A 24,979-nucleotide genomic window follows, 5' to 3' on the forward strand; every position below is an offset into this window, starting at 1 on the left:
AAAAAAATTTAGAGGTGAAGGCATCAGAACCGAGAAATGATAAATGGTTGAAAGACTCACCACCCCTTCTTACAATGCAATATCGAGGCAATCCATCTCAACTGTCAGCTGCAAAGGTTCGGCTAATATCCGGGGCACAAATAATTTTTACAACAAGAAAATTGAAAACAAGCTTGCCATCCCTCAAAACTTCCTTTGCTCGTGAACTGAGATCCAAAGTGGTGTATAAGCTTACATGTAAGGGATGTAACTCCACCTATGTCGGCCAGACAGTCCGACCTTTAGCCACGAGGGTCGATGAACACCGCAAAGGGGACTCCCCAGTAGGACAACACTTGTTAGAATGTAATAAGGAGGTAGGCGGTACTGCTGAGCTGAAGTCAGAGATTATAGACCAAAGAGCCAACACTCATAAGCTACTGACACTAGAGGCTTTGCATATTTGGAGGGAGAGGCCGAAGATCAATACACGCAATGAAGTCAGGAGCCGGGAATTAACACTAAAATTAAAGTCTATGTATAACATGGCTAAAAGTTAAAAAACTAATGTCAGAATCAAAAATATTGACAAATCGAAATTTTATAACCATGAAAGAACAAAAAACTAAAAAATCTCAGAAATTTACAGGAAAATGTTATTCACGATTATGTAATTGTATTATGTAATTACAGTTGTTCAAATTTGATTGGTTAAAAAGTTTTAGAGCCTTTTTAGACATGTTTCTCATTTTTCAGCTCTTTGATCGTTTTGTAAACATTGTAAAAAATTTTAATCCTGATGATGCACAAAATGTGCGAAAATGTTTGAATTAACATTTTAAATTTCTTATAAAAATGTTTAAGTTATACCTTTTTAGTATTGTAAACTTATTTTCATTTCTTTTTCTGTAACATTCGCCCGGAAGATACATATCGACGGAAAATAAAACAAATTCCTAAGACGACTGGCTAACGGCTAAACAGAGCTTTATATGCTTTTCACCGTCTCTACCAAGCCAGTACTTTTGGTGGTCTTTTCTAACATCGGGTCGACAAAAAACGTTACTGCTTTCGGCTTCGGTCAAAACACTCAAATTAACTTAATTACATGCAGAAATAGTGAGCTCATGGCTGGGTCTCAGTATCCCCAGACCACGAGGTCACTCCTAAAAACAGGGCTACTACTATTTATTATATTACTATTGTTTTTGTTCAGTAGATAAAAATCATCATCTCCATCGAAGATGGATCAACCCTTTGCCCCAACTCCTAGCTTCTCATCCTTATCAAAATGAATCCAGCTGTTAATTAAATTCAATTCAGGACATGACAAGAAGCTAAAAGTTTATATAAAAGGATAAAAGTTTCAGTTCCGAAACCCTTCCGGATTCTTGAATCCACTGAATCAAGCTCGTTAATCTTGATTTCTTCGTAATACGGAAGGCTATCTTCCACCCTTCACCGTTGTCTGCAACGGTCTTGCAACTATTGTAGCGACACAATAGTTGCAATTCGGAACGTTCCTATGCTTTTCTCTATTGTTTTTCTCTCACAATCTTAGTTGTTTTCGTCAGTGCGACTATCGTTGTTCTGTTGCTTTTTAGCTTTTCTGCCAAAATGGCCGTTTCTGACGTTTCTCAGAAATGTTACGTAATCACTTCGAAAATTTAAAAATTAGCAATTTCCGAATCCCTCAACCTTCACGTTTTGTTCAATCGTTCAAATAACGTTCTTAATCCTTAAAAATCACTAATCCGGAAGGCTCGCTGCTAAAAATTCGAATTCTGCAGAGATTGCATTTTGGCACATTCTGGTCGAATGTCACATTCATTATTATCTGACTTACACTTTTACATTTAAAACTGATTTTATTTCGCAATTTAAATGTCTTTTCTTCAGATTTCGGCTATTCGGGAACAGAGAACATTCCGGACTATCCTAGAACTAGTTTGTTTTTCGGGTATTCCTCTGAGGCAATCTTTTTGTCTCATGGACCGCGAAATTGTGTTCTAATCCCGAGCAATCCGGAAAAGCATGCAATTTGCGAAAATTCATAACTCACATTACCGTTCGAAAAACTCTCCAAAAAAGTAGTAAATAAACTCGCATGAGCTTATTTTGTCGTACGATCTTTTATAGCCAAATACTTGCATGCGCACTATGCAACTTAGGACGTCGCATGTGAGCGCAGCCCAGTAACATTTTGCGACCTACCCATTCCGTGATGGATTTTCTTTTTCTTACATTAAATCGGTGTTACTCCAGCTGTCAAGGTTTTTTTAGTGTTCTGATTATGGTGGAGAGTCATTTGCCACAAAAACCTAAAGCGGGCAATGCCGATGCAAAGAAAGCCGCGAAGCCTGATTCAAAAACCACAGATTCCACGAATGAAGATGGCGATAAAATGGAAGTAGACGTAAACTCGAAAGAAACGTTGGATTCGTTGTGCGCTGAAGATATAAGAGAACATGCGAAACTAATCGAGAAAACCATGATAACGAAAGAAACTAGGTTTTTGAACAGGGTGATGAGATCACTTATGGCGTTGCGGCCCAAACTGAATACAGAAGTTTTACAGAAGGCTGTAAATACCTGTTGCCAATCAGACTCTCAAGGTTTGTGTAATGTCAAGGTTTGTTCAATAGTGTATAATCAGACTCTCAGGGTTTGCTTAATGTTTTGAATCAATTGAGCAATCCCCCCTCCCCCTGTAATGACCAATTGAGCTATCTCCCCCCAAGCAAAAACGGTAAAACCGCTACAAAAAGACGTCAGCTAACGCAAGTAGATGTTCCTAGCACGCAATCAATTGACCGACTGAAGTTTATTTTATATGAGTATCGAGAAAAATTTTGAAAAAGAAAAAAAAATCGATTTTTTTTTGCAAATTTTGCTTGGGCGACGATTGGCTCATCGAGTAAAGCAACTTACCACGGTTGATGCTCAAGCCTTCTATCTGAATATCAAACACTGTTCTCCGCAGCACTTTAATTTTGTATGCAATACAATATTCCTCCTTTGAGGACAGAAAAATGTCGCTTTATGTGCCTCAGTTTATTAATTCTTTTTCACCCTGATTGTAATTTTTGAGCTTTGATATTGAAAATTTGGCGTTCCACTTTCGTGGGTGAATCTGTTTTATGATTTCATATCATTCAAAATATTTTCAAGTGGTTATAAACATGTCTCAAGTACCTATTGAGCTTCATCCCCCCAAGCGAGAATGGGGGGGGGGGGGGGGGTGGGGAGATTGCTCAATTGATTCATTTTTTTTCAAAAAAAGAGCTATGGATATTCGTAAGTTCGAGCTCTTTATTTTCTTGAACGTTTTACAAAGTAAAACTGGGTGTAGTAAATATTTTTTTTTGTTCAACGCTGTTTTGTTCAACCATAATTGCAGGAGCAAACCGTGATATCACAAAGCAGATTCCAAGAAAATTCAAAAAGAGTCATGAACTTAGTGAATTCCAGTTGTTTTTTCGACAAAAACGTTTCCTATTTCTATTTTTTACTATGACGTCGAATATGCTTAAATTCTTGGGAAAATTTTAAAATGCTCTAATGACAAAAGAAGTGCATTCATACTTATAAATGCACATATGAATGCCCTTAGGTATATATGCTCTCTTGGTAGTTCAGACTCTTATATAGGTCGCGATAATTTGTTCAGGCTCAGAATTACCTTTTCGCGGTTTCACTTTTGATTATTTTATAAGTTCAGTTCATTTTCTTTGAAAGAAAGGCAAATCCAGCTGTCGAACAGCAAAGAAATGTGATCGATTGCTAGTTTCGAAAGAGGATTTTAATTTTCAGATTTCAACAATTGGGTAATTTTATCAAAAAAAATGTTAATTATATTCTAGATGAAATAACACTCAAGTTTAGATTTTTTTTAGAAACTCAAGAGAGTATTTAGGCCATCTATTTTTTCCTTGGATCTACAAAAGTTGCGATTTTTTCACAAAACAAGTCAGTATTTTTTACGCAAGTTTTTGTTGAATCTTTTCCAATTGTCTGTTGGCTATGTCTTCGAAACTTTGATCAACTCTATGATACCGAATATAAACCTAATATGATACCGAATATAAACCTAAAACAGCTGAGGTTCTATTTTTGATTTTTACCTAACATTTTAGTGGTCGGAACATTCATCGAAAGATCGAAAGAGAGTTCGATTTTTTTTTGATTAGAAGCAGTTAATTGTGTTTTTTAGCATTTGTTTTCTAGCTGCTTGAGTCTATGGACGCAAAAGAATTAGTTTTAACACTTTCAAAGCAAAGGCCAATCGTTAGTGATGAAAACTAGCGAGAAATTTATTTCAGGCAAGAACGAGTTACTCAATTTGATAGCAAGCAAAGCGTCGGCTGTGACTGTTGCCACTACTCCTAGCGGAAAACGAGATATGAAGTTCTCATCAGCAGTAATGATAGAGATCCAAGCGTATCTGAGTCTGCTAATAACTGTCTACAACTTGGACGCCAAAAACCTACCACAAGGTTTGCAAATTACTAAGCTGCCTTTCTTTTTTGACAGTCAAAAACTATGCAATTTTCTTTGTTAATGATGCTCCTGTTTTAGCAAGCGTCGCAGCTAAAACAATGATATCAAAAGTTTTGGCAACAAGCAACAGGTCAACTGATGTTCTGAGCGCCAAGTGTTTCTTCTACTACGCCCGAGTACACGAGGAGTCTGGAGATCTTAGTGCTATCAGGGACGATGCCCATTCATACCTGAGGTCGAGCATCATTCATCACAACCATGAGTCAACTGCTGTTCTCATAAATATTTTGTTAAGAATCTATCTTCAACAAAATCAATACGAGTTTGCCTGGAATTTTGTCGAGAAAACTACCTTTCCAGCCGAGGCCTCAAATAATGAGGTTGCTCGTTACCTGTATTATCTTGGCAGAATAAAAGCTGTTAAGTTGGATTATTCGGCATCTCAAAAAGATTTAATGGAAGCTTTGAGAAAAGCACCTCAGAAGGTTGCCATAGGATTCCGCCAACAAGTGCAAAAACTGACATGTGTGGTGAGCCTGCTGCTCGGTGAGATCCCCGAGCGCGCAACTTTCAAGATCCCACATTTTAAGAAGCCATTGGAACCTTATTTGATGCTGACTCGTGCAGTGAGAACAGGAAATTTGGAGGAGTTCAAACAGGTACTGTAATTTGATGTTAAAATGGGACATGAATCATGTTGATATCCTTTCCTTCCTATCAATCATGAATATAAACTTGAAATGTGAATATTAGGCTCGTGTTTTTTCAAGAATTGAGGGAATTTTGAACGTTAGTCCAAGTTCGTATTCCAATTTTAGGTGAGCGGAAAGTACAAAGAGAAGTTTATAAAGGATGGGACCTTCATGTTGATTGGTCGTCTGAGGCACAATGTGATTAAAGCAGGAATCAAGAGGATAAACGCGTCTTATTCCTGCATCTCCCTGGAAGATATAGCATCCAAACTGTGTCTGGACTCCCCGAGTGACGCCTTGTACACAGTTGCTAAGGCAATCAAAGACAAAGTTATAGAGGCCAAAATTGACTACGAACAGGTAAATATACATGAAAGAAGCTAAAGGTAAAACTTTGATTTTATTAATTGTCATTTTTTGCTTTCAAAGCTTTCTTAAGTTCTTCGTGAATTGATAAAAACAAATTGATTTGATATCAGTAAAGTAAAGGTTCCGCGTTTTTATTCAGAGCTGGATGCAGTCTCTTGAGAACCCAGATGTGTACTCTACTCTGGAACCCACCATGCAATATCAGGCCAGGATAGCCTTCATGATGGACATTCACAAACAGTGCACTCTCGCTCTCAGATATCCGCCCAAATCTTTCGCGCACCAGGGAGAGGATGCGAAGTCTAGGAGAGAACGTGAGGCGGCAGACCTGGAGGAACTAGCAGATGAATTGGATGATGATGACGACGATGATGACAGCGAAGACTTGTTTCCCTAATTGTAGTCATGCCTAACTAAGTTTTAGATGGATAAATGATATGGAATGCTGGATATTATTGTTGAAGCATGATTGATTTGAAGTTTTAAATAGCAAATGATGGACGGAGCTTGAGTTCAGTTATTGTTGAGATTTTAAGAGTGAATAATTATGTAAAAGAGAAATGTTTAGTTTGACTTTTGACCGATAAGATTATCATATTCTGGTGAATTACCTGTTAAGGCAACCTTAATCATCAAGGAACGCGTTCATTTTCTAAAAAGAAATTAGCTTTCCAAGTCAAAGTTATGGCACCTGTCTGCGCTTACATTGACGCAACTTGAATTGACAGATGAGAAAAAATCAAAATGATAGACATTGCTGAAGTTTGCATTTCCGAATGTAAACTATCAAATTTGATTCCTCATTTGGAAGAATATAGGTGAAGATATATAACAGTATGTCAATTTCAGATAAGTTAGTCTTGTTTTTCCGTATTCGATTAGATATTGTTAAAATCCGCGCTGAAAATGTCTGACAGCGAGGAAGAGACAGACACGAGAGGCCGGGGAGTCGAGGACGAGGCAGAGGAGGCATCCAGTGATGAATTGAGTGGGAGTGGGTCTGATGAGCCGGAGGGAGAGGATACAGCGGAGAGGAGTGGGGAGGAGGAAGAAGAGGATATAGAGGAGTACTACAAGAGGAACTCATTGAACCAAAGACCCCCGAAGAAGAAAAAGAAACGAAACCAGACTGGATTTATTCTAGACGAAGCAGGTTTGTGAAATAAGTTATTGTTAAAGTTTAACTTAAACAGTTCATTCATTCGTTGTATTAAAGATTAACAGGTGTTGCTTTGTGGGACTATTTGTTGGATTACTATGAGCCTGTTTGGTTTCTGAGGTGGATAATATTTCTTGGCGCAGGAGCGAAGCTAGGAAGGAAATTTGTCGCATGGACTTTTTGCTCAGCCAATTCTCAGCCAAAATTCCACCGCAAAAAAAAGTTCATTTTTTTAAATAGTCAATAATTGAGGTAACTTGTAAAATTTTAAGAATTTTTTTGTTTTCAATTTTTGTCTCATCTTAACCCAATTTGAGAAAACCGCCTTTGAAACGTCAAATTTTGTTTCTTGTATCCGGCTCATCTAAATCAGTTTTTGAAAAGAAATTTTGAATTCTTTTCAGAGTAATGAACGTAGATATAGATCTTGCTAATTTTTTTTCAGGAAAAAATCATAACATAAGCATAACTACAGATGCGCATTCATACATATTTATGCATTTATAAATGCACTTAGGTATATATGCACTTTTTGAGTTCGATTGAAATTCATCTGCTGATACTGATCTAAAGAGCACTCTCCAAATACGAACGTGAAAATGGCGCAAAAAACGTGAACGATTTTTAGTTTCGAAAGTGGAATTTAATTTCAAGATTTCCAGCGGAATAAAAACTTAGCCTGTTGATCTAGTTTTCTTAACTTGGGTTAATGTTATCAAAAAAGCGCCAGTCATAAATTGTTCTAGAAACTCAAAGAGCTTGAAGGGCATCTATTTTTTCTTCCAAATTCCAAAGTTAAGATTTTTTCAACAAAGTCAGTGTTTTTAATGTTTACGGGCGTTCTTTACTCTTTTCCAATCTTCGATTGGCTATGGTATGATTTATTGATTTACTTAGTTTTTTCAGTCGTTTTTCGACAAAAAATGTTTTCCAATTTGCCTTTTTTACTATGACTCTCGAATATGCTCAAATTCTCTGGAAAATTTTTAAATTATCTAATGAAAAGAGAAGTTCATTTTAAATTATCTAATGAAAAGAGAAGTTCATTCATACTTATAAGTGTACATATGAATGCCCTTAGGTGTATGTGCTTTTATGAGTTCAATTCAATTTCATTTGCTTGAAGATAAGCACAGTTTCGCCTTTGCGTTTAATTTGGTATCTTAGTCTTGCGATAGTGAGCAAGCATAATCAATTAGGAACCGATTTTTTTCATATAAACATGTCAAAATTTTCTCCTCAGCTTTTTCTTCAATTCTGTTATTTCTTTAATGAACAGACCTATTTTGAGCATGTTTGCAGTTAAAATACAAAATTAATTCGAATTTTGTTTTATCTTGGTTTTAAATTTAACAACTCCGATTTTGTAAAATTTCTGTTTTTCATTAGCTTAAAAGCTTTACTCGGCTTCAATGGTTTCGGCTTACCGTAAATCGTCTTAATTGCTTCATTTTTTGTGCTTCGAGGGATGTTTAGATTGTTTGAGTTTCAAAATGTTTCATTGCTCAAAGTTTATATTGACATTTTTTTTGGCTGAACGCGGTGTCTGCCCAAGTTATATCGGCTTACAATTTTTCGTTTCCATGTAATTCTTGCTGATAAATGTATTAAGATTTTCCTCAAAATAAGTTTCATTCGAGTTAAAGGCAGCTCAATGTATGAAGGATTAGGTAGATTTCTTTGTTAAATTTTTTGTTATTAACTTATTCGATGTAGTGGCTTTTTTCTCATTTTCTGTCGGCTAGCTTGTCACGATGTATTTGTGCTGTATCTCAAATGGTGCAAAGCTCCGTTTTGCCTGTGCTTAATATGATCAAGTGGAGACGTTATATTTTGCAGATTATTTCAAATGGAGATTAATTTGTAGCGTGTACTTTCACGTTTTTCACAGTATTAGCACTTTTGTGTCGTGTGATTTAGACGTGAACACAGACGATGAAGATGAGGAGGACGAGGCGGAGGATGGGTATGAGAAGGCGAGACACGAACTGGACGAGAGAAATGCCATGATGGAGAAACAGACAGAGCATGCCAGAAAGGCCAGGGCATTCATGGAGGAAGTGGAGTAAGTTCAGTTGATTTCCGGTTTCAGCTCAGTTGTTTGTTACAAAAACCAGTCAGCGTTGCGAATAATACTGCCATTAGTCTGTCTATCTTAGCAAACAAGATCGGATCTAGGACTTGATTTAGGAAGACTTCGTTGGGTTTCAAAAGACATTTTCCATAAACAAGCCGCGTCGCTATCAAAATCACAAAAGCACTCCTAAAATGTCAGCTTTTGGGCCATTTTTGCAAGTTTTTGATTTAAAAAAATGATTTTTTTGCCCTGCGATCCACCATGGAAATTTTAAATCCGCTACAAGTACTGGGTACGAGAAGTGTATCATCATTGCAAAGTTTGTCTAAAACTATTTATTTTCTCTTCAGTAGTCTCGAAATTTTCAATGGCCAAAAGTCTGTTTTCCCTTGCTTAGGAGAGGCGATGCTGCCAACTTGGGTAGATACTTCTCTGAGAAGTATGCCAATGTCCGCGCAGAAGTAGATGAGGAGGAAGTGCTTCCTGAGGTGTCCCAACAAGCACTCCTTCCGGGTGTCAAGGATCCCAACTTGTGGCTTGTGAGGTGCAACATGGGAAGAGAAAAGGAGACATGTCTGCTCCTCATGAGGAAGTTCCTGGCGATGGAATCCCAAGCACAACGAGGGGAAGCGGAAAACGGGGAGGAAGGGGCAGCTCCCCCAGAGCCTCTACAGATCAAAAGTGTGGTTGCAGTCGAGGGCTTGAAGGGATATATTTACGTTGAGGCCTATAAGCAGCAACATGTGAAGCAAGCTATTGCCAACATCAACGCCCTTGACCGAGGTGAGTGAAAAGAAACATCTTAGCAATTATCGAATTCCGAATCATCATTTTTAGCCGAATTTGTATTTCATTTGTTCATTGATGTGCGATTTCAAATCATGACATTAGAGCGAATGTAATCGCGTTTGGAACCGTATTCATGTGTGCGCAGACAAAGGAATGAATTTAGGTTTCAAAATTGATTCAAAACTATGTACATAGTGCTAAATCAAAGATAAGTAATTGCATATTATAGCACTTGGTGTTAAAGATATTGTAAAAAAAGATTTGGCAGTATAAAACATTCGTATTTTATTTCACATATTTTGCGATCTGATTCAGGCCAGTGGAAGCAGGCGATGGTTCCTATCCACGAGATGGTGGATGTTTTGAGAGTGGTCAAGGACTCCCAGATGATCAAGAAGGGGTCCTGGGTTAGACTGAAGAGAACCGTGTTCAGAGGAGACCTGGCACAGGTGACTGAGATGAATGCTTTGTTCATCCTCTTCATTTAAAACTTCAAGCTAGATTTTAACTTCGTTTTTGAAAATATAATTGCAATCTTTTCGACAAACTTATTGATCAATGTGAATATCTACTTGATCAACGCAAAACCGGCTTTTGTAGTTTTGTCTCGGTAAAATCATTTCATTTTGTTTTGCGCTTCAAGGTAATGAGATTTGACCCTCAGAACAATACTGTGGATCTGAAACTGATCCCGAGGATAGACTACACTAAGTTCAGGGGTATCATGCGAGAATCGAACACAGGGAAGAGGAAGCTAAACAATAATAACAGACCACCACAGAAACTATTCGATCCAGAGAAGATCAAGTAAGTCGTCTGGCGTTAGAGATCTTAAATAACAATGAGAACTGAGCACAACTAGTTCCGATATTCGATTAGCTTGATTGAAGTTAAAGTTCAAAAGCAACGACAAAAAATAGTCCCAAGCTATGATTCCAACCATCAAACCAAAGTTCAGAATTCGATAGCATTGGTTTAATCTATATTGCAAAAATTTATCTATAAAGGTGGGAGCAAGTTATGATTAAAACCAAAGTTGTGCGTTCTGATAGCTTGGATTGAAAATATAATAAAAAATGAAGTCAGAAATATAGAACAAAGCTTAGTTTTAAAACAAACTTCAATAGCAGAGAGCTTTCTTGAAAATAAAGCTCAAAATATTTCAGAGTTATGAAGGTTGAGAGCAATTTAGCAGGGCCCCTACTTTCAAGATTGTTCAATTAGCAAAACATCGGTGAAACAGAAACTTCAACGTAGCTATACGGTGATGGTCGAAAGCAGGGCAATGTTATGGTATAAGTTCAACAGTATAAGATGGGAACTTTTTGAACATCTGTGAAGTCAAATGCCTGTTAAATAACGTATAGGGTAATGATAAATGACATACGAACTGTTTCTACTTTTCACGTATAACATTAACTTTCTACAGCAATTCTTATGACTTGTTGGATTGTGATTATTTCCAATGCATGATAATGATTGTCGCTGTGCCGAGGATTTGTTTGTCTGCTTAGAAAGATAGGGGGAGAGTATGCGAGGGACGGAGATACTATTATCTTCGAAGGCAACCGGTATTCGACTAAGGGCTTCCTGTACAAGCAGTTCCGCATGAACGCCATCGTCACAGACGGAGTGGAGCCGGGAGTGGCTGAGTTGGAGAAGTTTGAAGAGAGTGTACACTCCATAGAAGTCAATGGTACTTACTAGCGCAACACATTCATTTGAAAACTTATTCATTTGACAACTTTTTTTCTTGTTCAAAAATGAGCCCATTGATTAAAACTTAATGAGTTCAGGAAAAATTTATAGTAAAATGCTTTGTGCTGTGGATTAAACAATTGCCAAGATCATCGTTGTATTTTTTCAGCTATCTCTTCGAAGGGCGAGATCAAACAGAACTTGGCTGTGGGAGACAACGTGCAAGTGATCGAGGGAGATTTGAAGAATCTAGAGGGAAAGATCGTCAAAATAGAGAATGGAAAAGCGACCATGATGCCCAAACACGAGGATCTGAAGGATGCGCTGGAGTTCTCACTGGGCGAGCTGTGCAAGTGTTTCAAGGAGGGAGATCACGTGAAGGTCATCAGCGGGGCACATGAAGGGGACACTGGTCTGATTGTGAGAGTGGACGAGGACTGGATTGTTGTATTGTCAGATTTGTCCAGAAACGAGGTATGTAGTCTATTTGTTGCAAGAGGCTTGTATGTTTGAGTTGTTTTTGAAAGCTAATGGCTAATCTTGCTGTATTCGTTGAAACATTGATTATCATTTTACCGAGTCAATGTCTAAAAAACTCAAAAGCTGATTTTCAAGTTGTTGCAGAAAAATCAGAAACGTTTTTTTTTCTTGAAACTTTTGCTTACGATGCAGCGTAATAGTCTAATTTAGTTTATGAACTCTCATAGAACCGTGTACCTTAAGCTTAACTGAAGTTTCTTCTTACTTAGATGAAAGTTCTTCCGCGTGACATGCAACTGTGCAGTGACATGTCGAGTGGTGTGGACTCGGCAGGCATCCACCAACTGGGAGATCTAGTCAAGATAGATGCCAGCAAAGTGGGCGTGATTGTGAGGGTGGAGAAGGAACACTTCCGCGTGTTGGACAACATGGGCAAAGTGGAACACCTCCCCCACCAGGCAGTCCAGAAGATGAAGTATCCCAAACATAATAATGCTTTGGACTGTGACGACAACCAGCTGAAGGCTGGAAACATCGTGGAGATATCTGAGGGCAGACGAGAGGTAAGTGTAGTGCACTAAATGTGTCAAAGCTACAGTAGATTTGTTGACATCGACACAAAGACAAGTCCAGGAAATTTGATTAATATCGTTTGCTCTTTTTCCTTCCACCGGCGATTTATTACTTTTATTACGTATTCTTTTCGTCGTTGATATGAATCATAATCATAATAGCTGTATAATAATCTTAATTCAAAGTCAATTTCTCTAATATCCGGCCTTGGTTACAGTAAAACCACTAGTTACAGCATACAATTGAAGTTTATGTGAGGTGGGGAGGGCGTTTGGGTGAAAAAAAGTAGAGCGACTTTCGTTCATTTGATGCATTTTTAGCCCTACAAAGGAAAGATATGCTACCTGTTCAAAAATGCAGCCTTCATCAGCGTGAAGGATCTGACAGAGAATGCGGGATTTATGGTGTGCAAGCCAAGGAGACTCAAACTGTCGGGCACTGATGCTCCGATCCCTGTGGGACAAGGAGCGATGCCGATGGAGCAACCGGGATATATGTCGCCCAAGTTGAGCAGTCCATCTCACCCAAGTCAAGGTCAGCATCATCATCACAGTTGATATGAGCGATATCAAGATGCCTAATAAATTACCCAGACTGTTAATCGAATGGCTGCTGGTTTGAAGCTCGATGTTTTTTAACCTCCGGTCTTGCTGAACGCAGAACATCCGCTGGGAGGAAGTTTGACATCCATACCGTCTTTGTCACTCAAGTCATCCGTGTCTCGGTTTTGAGGCTCGCTATGAACCGTGATTGCTACTTGAAACAGGAAACATTCCTAGCCTGAAGAATAGCTGGAAAAAATGCTACTAAGTATGCTTTGCTTGATCAAGGTCACAACAGCGGTTCTCCGTTCGTACGCCGAACTCTTCCTAAGTTAGCTCTGGGTGTTCAAAAAATGGTTTTCACAACTTAAAATTTTTTCGGTTTTTTTTTCTCTTGCTACCAGCATCAGCTAGTCAGTAAATGCCAAATTTCGAGAACAATATTTCGATCGCGAGCTACTGAATCCCAGCCATCTGAAATTAATATGTAGCTCGAATGCCTATAAAAATTGTCTTGCTTGTTTAAATTTGAAGTACTATAAATAATTCGGTTCGATAATATTTCAGCGCACAAGAAGGGTGTAGCTTTCTCTCCTGGTCAGACAATGCATGGCCAAATGATGCTTAAGCGAGACACCTCTCTCATAGGACAAACTATCCGCATCACACGAGGCCCATACAAAAGTTACGTCGGAATAGTCAAAGATGCAACTGATGCATTAGCCAGAGTCGAATTGCATACAAGTTGTCAAACTATTTCTGTCGACAAATCCAGAATTGCACTTCTCAATCAACCCAAAGGAGGTGCAACGGATGCCCGAGTTTCGACTCCTGCTTATAATTTGGCCAAGACACCATCTTATATGACTCATGGCTCCCGAACACCAATGCATGGTGGTATGACCCCAAGCTATGGTGCCATGACGCCTAGTTATGGATCGATGACTCCTTCTCATGAGTTCGGAAACAGAACACCCCATTATGGATCAATGACTCCGGCACACGATGGTTCCATGACACCGGGTCGGGCGAATGCCTGGGATCCTACTAATCCCAATACTCCCGCAAGGTATTAATTAATATGCTGCAGTTTTTAGTTAGAATTTTTATTTTAATATTCGAATAATTGTTCGTCGCGAAATCATGCGAACTGTGAACATAGACGTGCGATAGCAAATACACGAGTATAGTTGATTTGATCAACGAAAAATGTGTTTATTGTAGGTTCAATGAGTTCGAGTATAGCTTTGACGAAGGCGCAACCAGTCCTACGGGCCACATTCCAGGCACCCCAGCGGGAGCCATGACTCCGGGTGCAGGGGGAATGACACCTGGATACGACTCAAACCACCATGCCAGCACTCTGGATCCAGCACGAACACCAGGAGGCAACTTCTCTCCCTTTTCATCTCACCATGGAGCTGCAACTCCTGCGGGAATGAGCTCATTCAGAGGTAAAAGTTAGCCACAAGTTTTGCTATTCACAATTTTTGCAGTCTTCAAATGAGAACCAGTTTTTGCAATAACATACAAGACGTAGAACCAAGGGTTAATTTAGACTGAAACTGTTTACTCTTTCGGTTTGCCAGGCTCCCCTTATGCCACATCACCAAGTGCATACAGTCCGGCCATGAACTCCCCAGCATCGCCATCCTACTCTTTGACTTCTGAAATGCGCACCCCTGGAGGAGGTCCAGGCACCGGCTCTGACCTGGATGGAGTGCCTCACTCGGAGTGGGTCTCTGTCAACATACACGTGCTGGACCGCAGCTCGGGAGGACAAGCAGTGGTGCAGAAAATATTGGTGCGTAATTAATCAATTCTGGAATACGATGAATTTTGCGCAGAACAGTTGTCTCTGAAACCCGATAAATTATACATTGCAAATGAAGTTAACGGGTTATAAAATCTAATGAACTACTATTCAGTTAGATAGTTTGTTTAGTTGAATTAAAAATTGTTTCAGCAACCAAATGAAGTGCAACTGAAAATCGTTGAGACTGGAAAGATCATTCAGTCTAAAATGACCGACCTGGAACCAGCTCAGCCGGCTAAGGGAGACATTGTTAGTTATTGTTTCGTATGTTTTTTATGCGAAAGATAGAGCTTCTTGGTCATTCAGTTTCTGTTTCCGAATTCTTTTCTCTTATCCTTTTCGCGTGGTATATTATTTTAAAATTAGTCTACGTAATTCAATTGTTATTGGCCTTATAGAAGGTCAAAAAACTATTCCGAACATTTTAAATTGGCAGATTACTTAAGATTTTTATACTTGTGCTAGGCGAGGAAAACTAATTACTTTCGGCTCAATGAACTGCACAACGAGCGTTTTTGTTATGTTAGTGTTCTGTCTCCGATCCCAAAAAATCTGAATTTTCCGATTTTCAGACTAAATACCGCAAATTTTTTGAATGTCAGTCAGCTCTCAATTCAATTCTAATGAAATTGTTACTACAGTAATTTAGCTATAACGACCTCTAAATTTTACATTTTTTTTACCGAATTCAATTGCCCTTACTAAAATAGCGACAGAAAGTTGATCAATAAATTGGAAAAATAAATTTTTTTTCTGATTTGTGATGTTTTTTTTCAATCGTTGTTGTCGGAATATTCTGCTCCTTGCATTGCAAGCGGCTGCCGTTGTACCGTTCAATGATAGCGTTTCTGTGATGAAAGTACGGTTAAATTATCTTCCAAAATAACTGTAACCCCGCTGTAGGTCAAAGTCTTACACGGAGAAAAGAAGGGCCAGATTTTGAAGCTAGTAAATCAAGATGGACCAGATGGGATTCTTCAACCATGGGAACCAGGAGCAAACACTCCCAGTCGAGTCCCGGGATCCTCAATGACTCTGCTTCCCTTGTGGCAGCTGGCAAAGGTGGTCGTATAAACTGAATAAATGCAATCACTAAAAAACAAATTAGACGTTCAGTTTGAGCTATGAAAGTGACTGTATATGATTGTGGTATCATATTATCTCTATTTAAATGTCATTGATGTAATAAATGAACATATTTTAGACTTTGTTAATTGAAAGCAACCATAAACAAGTTTTTCCGAAAGGGTTATGAAGAGCTGACGTTTATTTATAGCAAAACGAAAATCATACAGTGTGCTACTCAAGTGAACAGAATTGTGTTCAATCTCTTATATTTGCCCAAAATGAGCAAAATTGGTTCTAAAATATGAAAAAATAGCTTAAGGGTGATAGAACGTATTGAGCGGGGTTGTCGGTAAGTCTAAGAATTTGTTCACGAGCATTTTTTCGTTGACTGTTTTTTTGGAGTTCAATTCAAACTGCGCTCTCCGATGTCAAAATGTATGCAGATCTAAAAAAATGCTCTCCCCTTGCTTATAAAAGACACAAATTTTTTATTTACCGTTGCGATTACCAAGCGTTATCAACGGAGCGGAAAAAAGTAAATAATTTGTACTTTTCGCTCGTAATTAAGTTGAAAAAAAACTGAGCAAAAACATATAATTTTGCGTCAAATTGCTTTATAATAGCAATTGTTAAAAACTTACAAACTGGAGTTTGTGATAAAAAAATTCTACCGTATTCGTTCCTGTGATGATAAAATCATAAAAGTTGAATCAGTTTTCTGTATTTTGAAGGAAAACCTCGTGATTGTCAGCAAATACAGTTGGAAAACGTGCCAAATTGTTGGTTTATAAAACAAAATTGTAGATGGTAGATTTTTGTACTTTTATACTTTTTGGCCAGCAAAAAAATAAAAAATTGTTTTTTTCCGACCAAAAAAAAATACTTTTGTGTATCGGATTGTTAAACATATGAGTCTGCATTTTAACTACCCGATCTATTCGAAATTTATTTTTAAAGTTGGTTGTCTATTTATTCGGCCTAAAGGGTTTCGCTTAATGTTGTATCGACTTAGTGGTCCCATATTGCAATATTTAAAGGACGAAAAAATATTTTTTATGCATTTGTATCAGAATGAGATTTGAGTTCTGAATATTCTTAGACTGAAAACAATTTTTTCAGCTCTATAGTATTGTCGGCTTTGTTACCGCCTGGTAAGTTTTGTTCAGATTCTGTTTTAACTTTAAATTGTTATACCAGATCTGTGTTACCCCTTGCGATAAGCACGAGTATTGTCTTACATTGACATCTATTCAAGGCAAATCCTGGAACAATTTTCTTGTGAAATTAAATGCATTGTAGCGAATTTTGTCTCAGTTTTTTTGTCGGCTGGTTCATTTGGTCTGTTATGTTTTGCTGGCATCGCAAGGTACTCAAAGTTCCGCCTCGTTTTTGTGTTGATTTTGAATTTTCAATTACAAGGTCTAGTTTTTCGCAAACTCATTTCTCAAATAGTTTGTATCCTAACTTCAACTTCGACTGTTTTCGGTATCTTTCGTATCTGGCTTATTTTCAGCTAATTACTGTTTGTTAAAAAAAAACAGAATATTTGAAAATGTTAAGGATTTGCTTATTTAGTTTTTTTGTCCAATTTTTGCATTTTCCGCAAAAGCCTAAATTTTGCTCAAAATTTTATCTACCGATTTTCAGAAATAATGTTACCAATAAAAAGACTGGCTTGTGTGCCTAGAAAATTAGGTTTTCTCTTTATTTTTCATCGGGCGCGTTGTACCACCTTCGAAAGTTTCAGTTGATACGCGTTTTGGTTTGACCGTTTTTTTTGGAGTTTTTTTTCTCAAAACCTCCCCGCTAATTTAATCAAAAAATTTTTCTCAAAACCTTCCCGTCGGGTTTAATCAAAAGAAAAGATTGCGAATTCTTAATGCAGAATTTTTGTCGCCCTAAACTTGAAATGAAAAATAAATTGCCTTAAAAGTGTACAAATTTTGAAATTGTGCTAGTTTTTTTGGCAACTTTTACAGTTTATGGTAGTCCCCACTTTTTTTGCCTTAGTTGCCGCTCGGTCATTAATTCTCATTGTTTGTTAAGCTTGTTCATGAACATCATCCGAGATGAAAGTATTAAATTTTTCCAGATCGTTTTTGTTTTTTCAAGTAATTTTTTCAGCTTGTAATAAAATCTAAGTTGCATCGCAAGTGTTGCAAACCTCCGCTTTGCCTGTGTTAATTTTCAAATTTTGGTTGAACTCTTATGTTATTTCGCAAAATGAAAGGAAAGTTATCTAACCCAAATGAGTGTTTTGAATAAAATTGGTGGGGAAATTGGAGCTTGATCTTTGGGTTTCCGAAACTTTTTTTCGAGTGTGAATGAGTGAAGTGAACTTTAAAATAATTGGACCGTGTTTTCTTTTTAAAAATTCTCCTTAAATGTGAACGCTTATCTCTTCTTTGATTGAGTTAGGTTACATGGAACTATAAAGTGTTCGGTTTTTTTTGAAATGCTTCGGATAGTTTTTCACTGTTCTCAACAGTATTAATTTTTTCTCAAAAACTAATGAACAAAATATATATTTTTTAAAAAAATGAGTACAAACGAAAAAATCGCTCACTCTCCTGTGTTTATGCAACTTTCTTGTCTCTTTCTCTTCTTACCATGGCTTTCTTCCTGTCTTTCTGCAGCCTTCGAAAATATCTGTAGGCGGAAAATTTGACCAAAATTTTCGAAATTGTTTCTTGATCTCAAAAACTAAAGTTTTGGGTTCAATGGATAAAATTGGCTGTGGAAACAATTTCACACGACGTTACAGCCCGGTAGCTTAATGCAGAAAGTTATTGCCCTCGGAAACTTCAAAAATTCGATTTTTTTACCATTTTTTGAAACTTTCTCGAAAACTGCCGTGACAAATCAGAGGTTTTTGTTTTAATGAGGAAAAGGGGGTTTGGGAAGCTTCCCTGCCCTAAAGGCTTAGCCTTTTTCTTACGTAGCAATTTATCGTCTTCGGGAAGGCCATAGTTCTGACTTTTTGACCGTCTGTTAGAAGTTTTCTGAACGTAAAAATGAAGAAATGTGTATTTTATTTTGAATTTTTTTATCTAATTTTTCACGTTTCGCTTTTGTAGTTATAATGTAATAGTTAATCACAACTGGATTGAATATATTTAATAAATTTTTTAAATATTCATTGAATTTTATAGTAATGGTAATAGGAGTAGGACCATTCTGGGCTATTTGTAAAATGTTAAAAAGATCTAAATTAAAAGAGCTCATGTAAAACGCTGTAACAAAGGAAACATTGATTTTTTATTTTAAAAAAATGAGATCATGAAAAATACAAATTTGATAAATTTGTCATTTGTTGTTTTTAGGTTTATTGACAACCAGTGCATGCGGCCAGGGGTGGTTTAATTGGTGCAGGGGGCTTACACCCTCATCCTCAGGGTTTCGACCCCCTGCCGACCCAAAGGGCCCCCCTTTGGTACTATTTAAGACCCCCGACCGAACCTAAAATTTTTCTAAAAGCTCGTTCGCAGCCTAATGATTCTAATTTTGAGGGGGAGCACGCGCCAAAATGACGTTTTTTTTATCAGAAATTTTTAAAAAGTGCCTAAAAATTGTTTTTTTAACCTGTTTTTTTTTTTAAATTTACCTGCGACGAAATTTTTTTGTCTAAATACGGATTTCATAGTGTTTTGGGAGCGCTCGGAAACAATAAAAATTGACAAAACTTTCAAAAAAATCCACCTAGGTCCGCCCATGCATGTGTCAAAAATATCGGACTCAGAAACGATCAGAATAAGAGCTGAGACCCGCTTATTTTTATTCTGAATAACAAAAGATGCAAAATAATATCCTTGAAAACTTTTGAAACAAATTTCAGGTTTTGCATAGAAAAATGGCACAAAGTTTTTTAAAAATTCAGGTTGCTTTTTGTGTATTGTTTGCTCTTTTTTGATAAAAAGCGCTAATCAAAGCTTCAAATGTAATTTTCGACTAAAAAGTTTGTTGGCTCTTTTTCACTCCCCCCCCCCCAGATTCCAATTTTTTTTTCATAATTGTTGTTTGTGTTAATGTTCCGATTTTCTAAGGAAACGCGCAATTATGCTTGGGATGATTGATTTTATTCAGTCAGTTTTAGTCTTCTTAACTAAGCGTTTTTCCAGGAGTTTGTATCATTTGAAAGATTTTTCTGTGTCTTGTTTTTTTTGTGTCTTTTAGGAAAATTAAGGGTGTATGAATTTGCCAATTTGGTTATTTGGGTTAATTAAAGTTCTTATAGATTGGGATTAATTGTGTTCTTGTAACACGCGTAAGCGGCAAATTAATGCGTTCTAAACTGAATTGAATTGAATTGAATACAGCAATTAAGTCCTATTAAAACAATAGTTTCCAGACAATTCGGCCTAAGGCAATTCAGCTGATACAAATATCAGTCATTTCAGCCAAAAGTATACAGACGATTCAGCGAGAGACAATTCAGCCAATAATGGTCAGCACCTCAGTCACGCCAACGTTTTGCGAACTTGGCAACAGAGGGTAGCACTATAAAAAAATTGGCAGTTTTCCATTTCCCCTTTTCAAACTCAATTTTGAAAATTTAACGTTGGCTTAATGCAATAAAGTTTGCAACTGTGAACAGATTTCTTTTTCATACTTCACATCTTAACATCAGGCATTTAGCCGAATTGCACGTTAAAAAACATAGAAATTGATTTTTTGAAAGATGGGAGGGAAAGTGGAAAAGAGCTTAAAGTTTATGGCCGGTAACCGCCGCGAAATGGCGACCTGCGCGTAGCGCTCCCACCGCCGAATTCTACCGAAAATAAATTTCAATTTGGTTTTTTTTGAATCTAGAATTCCTCTTAAAAACTGGCTGAAGTGTCTGCGACTGAACTATCTGTTTTTAGCTACAATACGAGAGGCTAAACACAACTTTTTTATTTTATATAATGTGTGGGGGGATAAAATGAAGAAAAAAGAAAAAAACACTTTTTATTAACCTTAAAGTGCAGTCAGAACATTCAAGACCTTGCTCTGATATACAAACAGTCTTGTTAAGACCTAATGCGTGATGTTACTTTGTAAAATTGCGAAGTTTCATAACTTTTTTTAATGAAAACGCTCAAATCATGTTCTAAAAGTGCAACTCAAATGTATGTGTTAGTGGGGGGAAAGTGCGAACTTAGTTTTAATGTTTGATGTTTTTATTGTTTTAAACGCATCATAAATCTATAAATTAGCTTGAAATAGTTATAATTTGATATATCACCTGATCCTATCTGAGGTTAGTCTGTGGCACCTTATTCTGCGTGGAAAATTGAAAAAAAAAAGCTGAAACACACCCGAAGACAAGCATTCTCCTGACTTTCAGTATTCGGAACAACTGCAGTCTTGTTATAAAATGTTGCTTTTTACTCAAGCTATAACTTTGCATGGTTTGCTAACAAAACATAGATACAGAAATGAACTTAAAGCTTGTCATAACATGCTGTACAAAAATTTATTTTTTGAGTATCTATGCTGTCTATTGCTCAAATTAAGCTGTATTAAACTTTTTTGGTGGGTTTTTCTTATTTTACCAGCAAGAAGGCTGTCTTAGTTTTAAGACCATCTGTGTTATTAATTAAATAATAGTGCCGAGCTACAAAGAATACAATGGAAATATTTTGGAGAACTAAGATCCGTCATTTAATTTACGTCAGGATACTTGAGGTCTATTCAACCATTAGATGCGCGATCACCAGAAAATGAATTATTTATCTGTGTTGCGAACTTTGCGTTTCAGAAGTCAGTCAAAAGTCATACGCTAAACCGCCATATTCCTTTCGAAATTCACTGGAGTTCAGCTACCACGTTGCAAGGTAATCTTGTCTTTAATTACGCCGAACTATTTAAGCGGAACCAGCAGCATACTTGCAGAGAACTTACTTCTAAAGCTAATAAGAAGCAAGCCTTAAAATCTTCCATTTTTTCGGAGGGTCAATTTAGTGGGATTAATAGTAAATATTGCAAACTGAGTTCAACTCTGAACCGAAAAATTCTTTCAGGACAAAATTGTGAACCAATCCGATTCAACTAACCAATTGATGAACCAATTCGTGTACTAAAGGAACAGGTTGATTGTTCAAGCACCAAGAAGTCAAAAAGCAGTCATTGTGAAAACTTTTCACGTTTCGATCATAACTTGATAAGGTTTTTTCCAACGGACAATTTCGATCAGTTTATTCGCTCTCCTTAAAAAAGTAAAGTTGGAAAAACGATGGCTGTGAGCTCAAAAGTTTCGGAAGGACTGGTGAAGTTCCTAATTTTTATCCTCTCACTCTTGAGAGTAACACTGAAAAAGGGCTCGGACATGTTGAAGTATTTGAGCTACAACCAGAAGAAGAGCTCGACATTGAAATTTGTTTGGAACCCGCCAAAGGAGATAGCAAACCCCATTTTTAGGACCCTGGATATTCAACTGACTGCACCTGCTGTAGTGGACGGATTTCTACACTTGACTGACGCCAACCAAGAATCGAACTCTTTCTCATTCTCAACCAAATCCGATCAAAAAAGCGAAAACTCTGCAGCTAATTATGAGCAACGATACTTCTTCAAGGAAACACCGTCTCAATCACTTGCCCATACCGATAAGATGCCCAGTGAGCGCGAATCACACCTGGAAAATTACCTGGACCAACTGATGAGTTACCCCCAAAATCCAGACCCCGATCAGGAATCGATTAGTGCCTCAGAGTCTACTGCTAGTTCAGGTGAATTGGAACTGGAATTCTGCCCGCCGGTTTTGCCCGAGAATTTCGCGGTCAACCATCAACGGGCTGTGGACTTAATTGCTAGAGGACCCATGGTGGCTATTGTAAATGTGGATACTTCCTTCAATAACCAGCGTCAACAAGACGTCCTGGTTTTCTGACCGAAGTGTAGAGTAAACTTGCTCAATCGTGCATTTATAGGGAATTTGTATAATATACCTGAATGTGATAGGAGCAACACGCTGTTTTATGTAAAGATAAATATTAATATAACTTTGTCTGCTTAAAAATCCTTGAACTGAATCAACTAAAATCTTTTGTTCTTAAGCTAAATAAAAGTTTTGCTTCGAATTTGCATTTTCAGATTGCCCGATTATTTAGCTGAAAAAAGTGCATCCTTTAAGAATTAAAATTCAAAATAAAATGCATCAGTTGGGAATTGATATTCAAATTAAAATAAATAAACTCAAGATCAGTTATATTTGAAATTGCGAGAGGTGTTTCATAAATTCTTTCAAACATTGCTCTTCGTCAGGCGCCTGAAACTTGGCGAAACTCCAGAACTTTTGAGAAACTTTGCTGTTTTGAGGTTGATTTCTGTCCAATAATGGCGATATTTTAGGCCCCAAGAATATAATTTGAATAAAATTTTTGTCTTTAAAGCTCTGTATTTTCCCCAGATTCTTGTCCAACAATTTATTATCCACATCCCCCTTAGGAACTACAAAGCCGATCGGCTTTCGCTCTTTCTCCAACTTAGCAAGGTTCTTTCCAAGCTCAGTTTTATTCATGAGCACCGCTTTGATTCTCGGAAGAGCTGAGTGGATTGAAACTTTCCTAACTCCGCTTGAGGAAGAAGCTACATCAGCTTCAATCATACCCGAATCTTCAGTTCCAATTTCCATCGATTCCAAGTCTTCGATATAGGGAAGAGTTTCAGTTTGCTGGAGCGTAAGGGCGTGAATAATTTTTGACAGTCTGTCAAATGAATTCCGACACAGATCGGAATGCTCTGGAATATTCAAAACAATGATGTACAGATCTTTTTCGACCTCCATTTCACGATAGTTTTTAGTAACTTCAAAAGTTAGTCTTCAATTTTAAGAGCAGTAATTTGTTGAAGTTTTGATGTATAGGTATAACTACTGTACAAGAAAGTGGGTATGTTAAGTAAATTGCTATGGTAAGTAAGAGTGACTTAAACCTAATTTGCAATAGCAACAAACCAAATGTCAGCGTGCGAGGGAATAATGTTACTCGCAGTGTAGCCTCTTATTTGCTCTGAGTGAGACAAACTAATGCTTCAAACGAACCAAGATAAGGCTAGCTGTTTGCCCTTTGGTAGCGAAGGATGTATCTTGACAAACGAACCTCCTAACTGAACTGCTGTTCGCTAGTTCATAACGTACCTCTTTATTTGGTTTCTTGAACTTAAGTAAAGATTTGTACATTTCAGACAGAAAAGTTTTTCTCTCATCAAATGGTCGGTATTGACGGCACAGCTTTCTGGGCACGTTTAGAAATAACAAAACAGCTGTTTTTTGTGCATGCTGCATAGATTGTTCGTACCACTAAAAGAGTTTCCACAAAAACGAAAAAAGATAAAACGTTTGTATGTATGAACTTATTACATATTTGCCTAAAAGTTTGATCTTCGCCTCTGTGTTGAAACTATTAAGTTTTGAATTTAGTGGTTGAGATAATTTTTCGACCTCTTTCGAATAGTGGAAACTATGGACTAAGGTCTGTTTGTTATTCGTTTTTTACACCAATTTTGACTACTTCAAGGAAAACCCGTCTGGCTTAAGTGTGGTATCATACTAAAGCTTTTTTGGTCGTGCGTAGGACTAGATTGATTTTGGTGTTGAGAAAAACGGTCTGCAAACTTTCGGTTTTGAAACTAAGCTAGACGAAACTTGATGAGAGACTATGACATCCCAACTTATCAGTTCCATTCTTACTGTTTTTTTGTTTTTCAATCTTTTTCTTTCAGTTTTTTTTGTCGTCACCCTTAACTTAAAAAAAACAAGCAGAAAAAAATAATAAATTCTGCGTCTCCTCAGTAGCAGCTGATTTAAACTCAATGATTAAACTACTTAAACACGAGCATCTTTCATATTCAATTTAATTTACTTTCGGTTTCAATCATAGTCACTGGAAAAAGCTCTAAAATTGAGCTATTCGAGCTTTTAGAGCTTCTCTAAAGCTCTAAAATTAAGACAAGTGCTTAAGTTCAAACTCAGCATTTTTTAAAATCCTTGAAGATAATTAGGAGGTATCGGCTCTGTTCCAATTGCGATACATTTTTATCGGAACCTATACCGCTTTCTCCCCTTTGGTTTTTCTATAAATCAATTTCAGAACGCCTACTCAGAATGACATTTAATGCTCTTAACTGCAATAAAATCTGACAGCATGATCATGTGTACAGTGTTTTTTACGAATTGATTAAATACCATGAAAAAATTTGATAGAAGTTGTTTATTCAGAAAAAAATTGAATGATTAAAGTTAGATCTATCCAATAA

The 24,979-nt window shown here is 37.2% G+C and overlaps 2 protein-coding genes across 2 annotated transcripts; both read left to right on the top strand.

Moving 5' to 3' along the window:
• Positions 1-2,231: 2,231 nt before the first annotated feature.
• LOC134845508 (probable 26S proteasome non-ATPase regulatory subunit 3) lies at positions 2,232-6,147 on the top strand. The gene is made up of 5 exons (XM_063862430.1): positions 2,232-2,594; positions 4,302-4,475; positions 4,558-5,138; positions 5,298-5,531; positions 5,680-6,147. Exons 1-5 carry the CDS (start codon positions 2,273-2,275, stop codon positions 5,935-5,937), a joined length of 1,569 nt encoding a protein of 522 aa, XP_063718500.1. The 5' UTR covers positions 2,232-2,272; the 3' UTR covers positions 5,938-6,147.
• A 204-nt stretch (positions 6,148-6,351) lies between these two features.
• LOC134845506 (transcription elongation factor SPT5-like) lies at positions 6,352-15,893 on the top strand. Its single transcript, XM_063862429.1, has 14 exons — positions 6,352-6,693; positions 8,620-8,764; positions 9,174-9,559; positions 9,881-10,014; positions 10,209-10,372; positions 11,080-11,261; positions 11,433-11,737; positions 12,013-12,306; positions 12,637-12,850; positions 13,426-13,927; positions 14,083-14,312; positions 14,448-14,662; positions 14,825-14,923; positions 15,578-15,893. Exons 1-14 carry the CDS (start codon positions 6,447-6,449, stop codon positions 15,746-15,748), a joined length of 3,288 nt encoding a protein of 1,095 aa, XP_063718499.1. The 5' UTR covers positions 6,352-6,446; the 3' UTR covers positions 15,749-15,893.
• Positions 15,894-24,979: the final 9,086 nt, after the last annotated feature.

Source organism: Symsagittifera roscoffensis, chromosome 5, assembly GCF_963678635.1.
Source record: "Symsagittifera roscoffensis chromosome 5, txSymRosc1.1, whole genome shotgun sequence".
In the NCBI taxonomy this organism is placed as follows: domain Eukaryota; kingdom Metazoa; phylum Xenacoelomorpha; order Acoela; family Convolutidae; genus Symsagittifera; species Symsagittifera roscoffensis.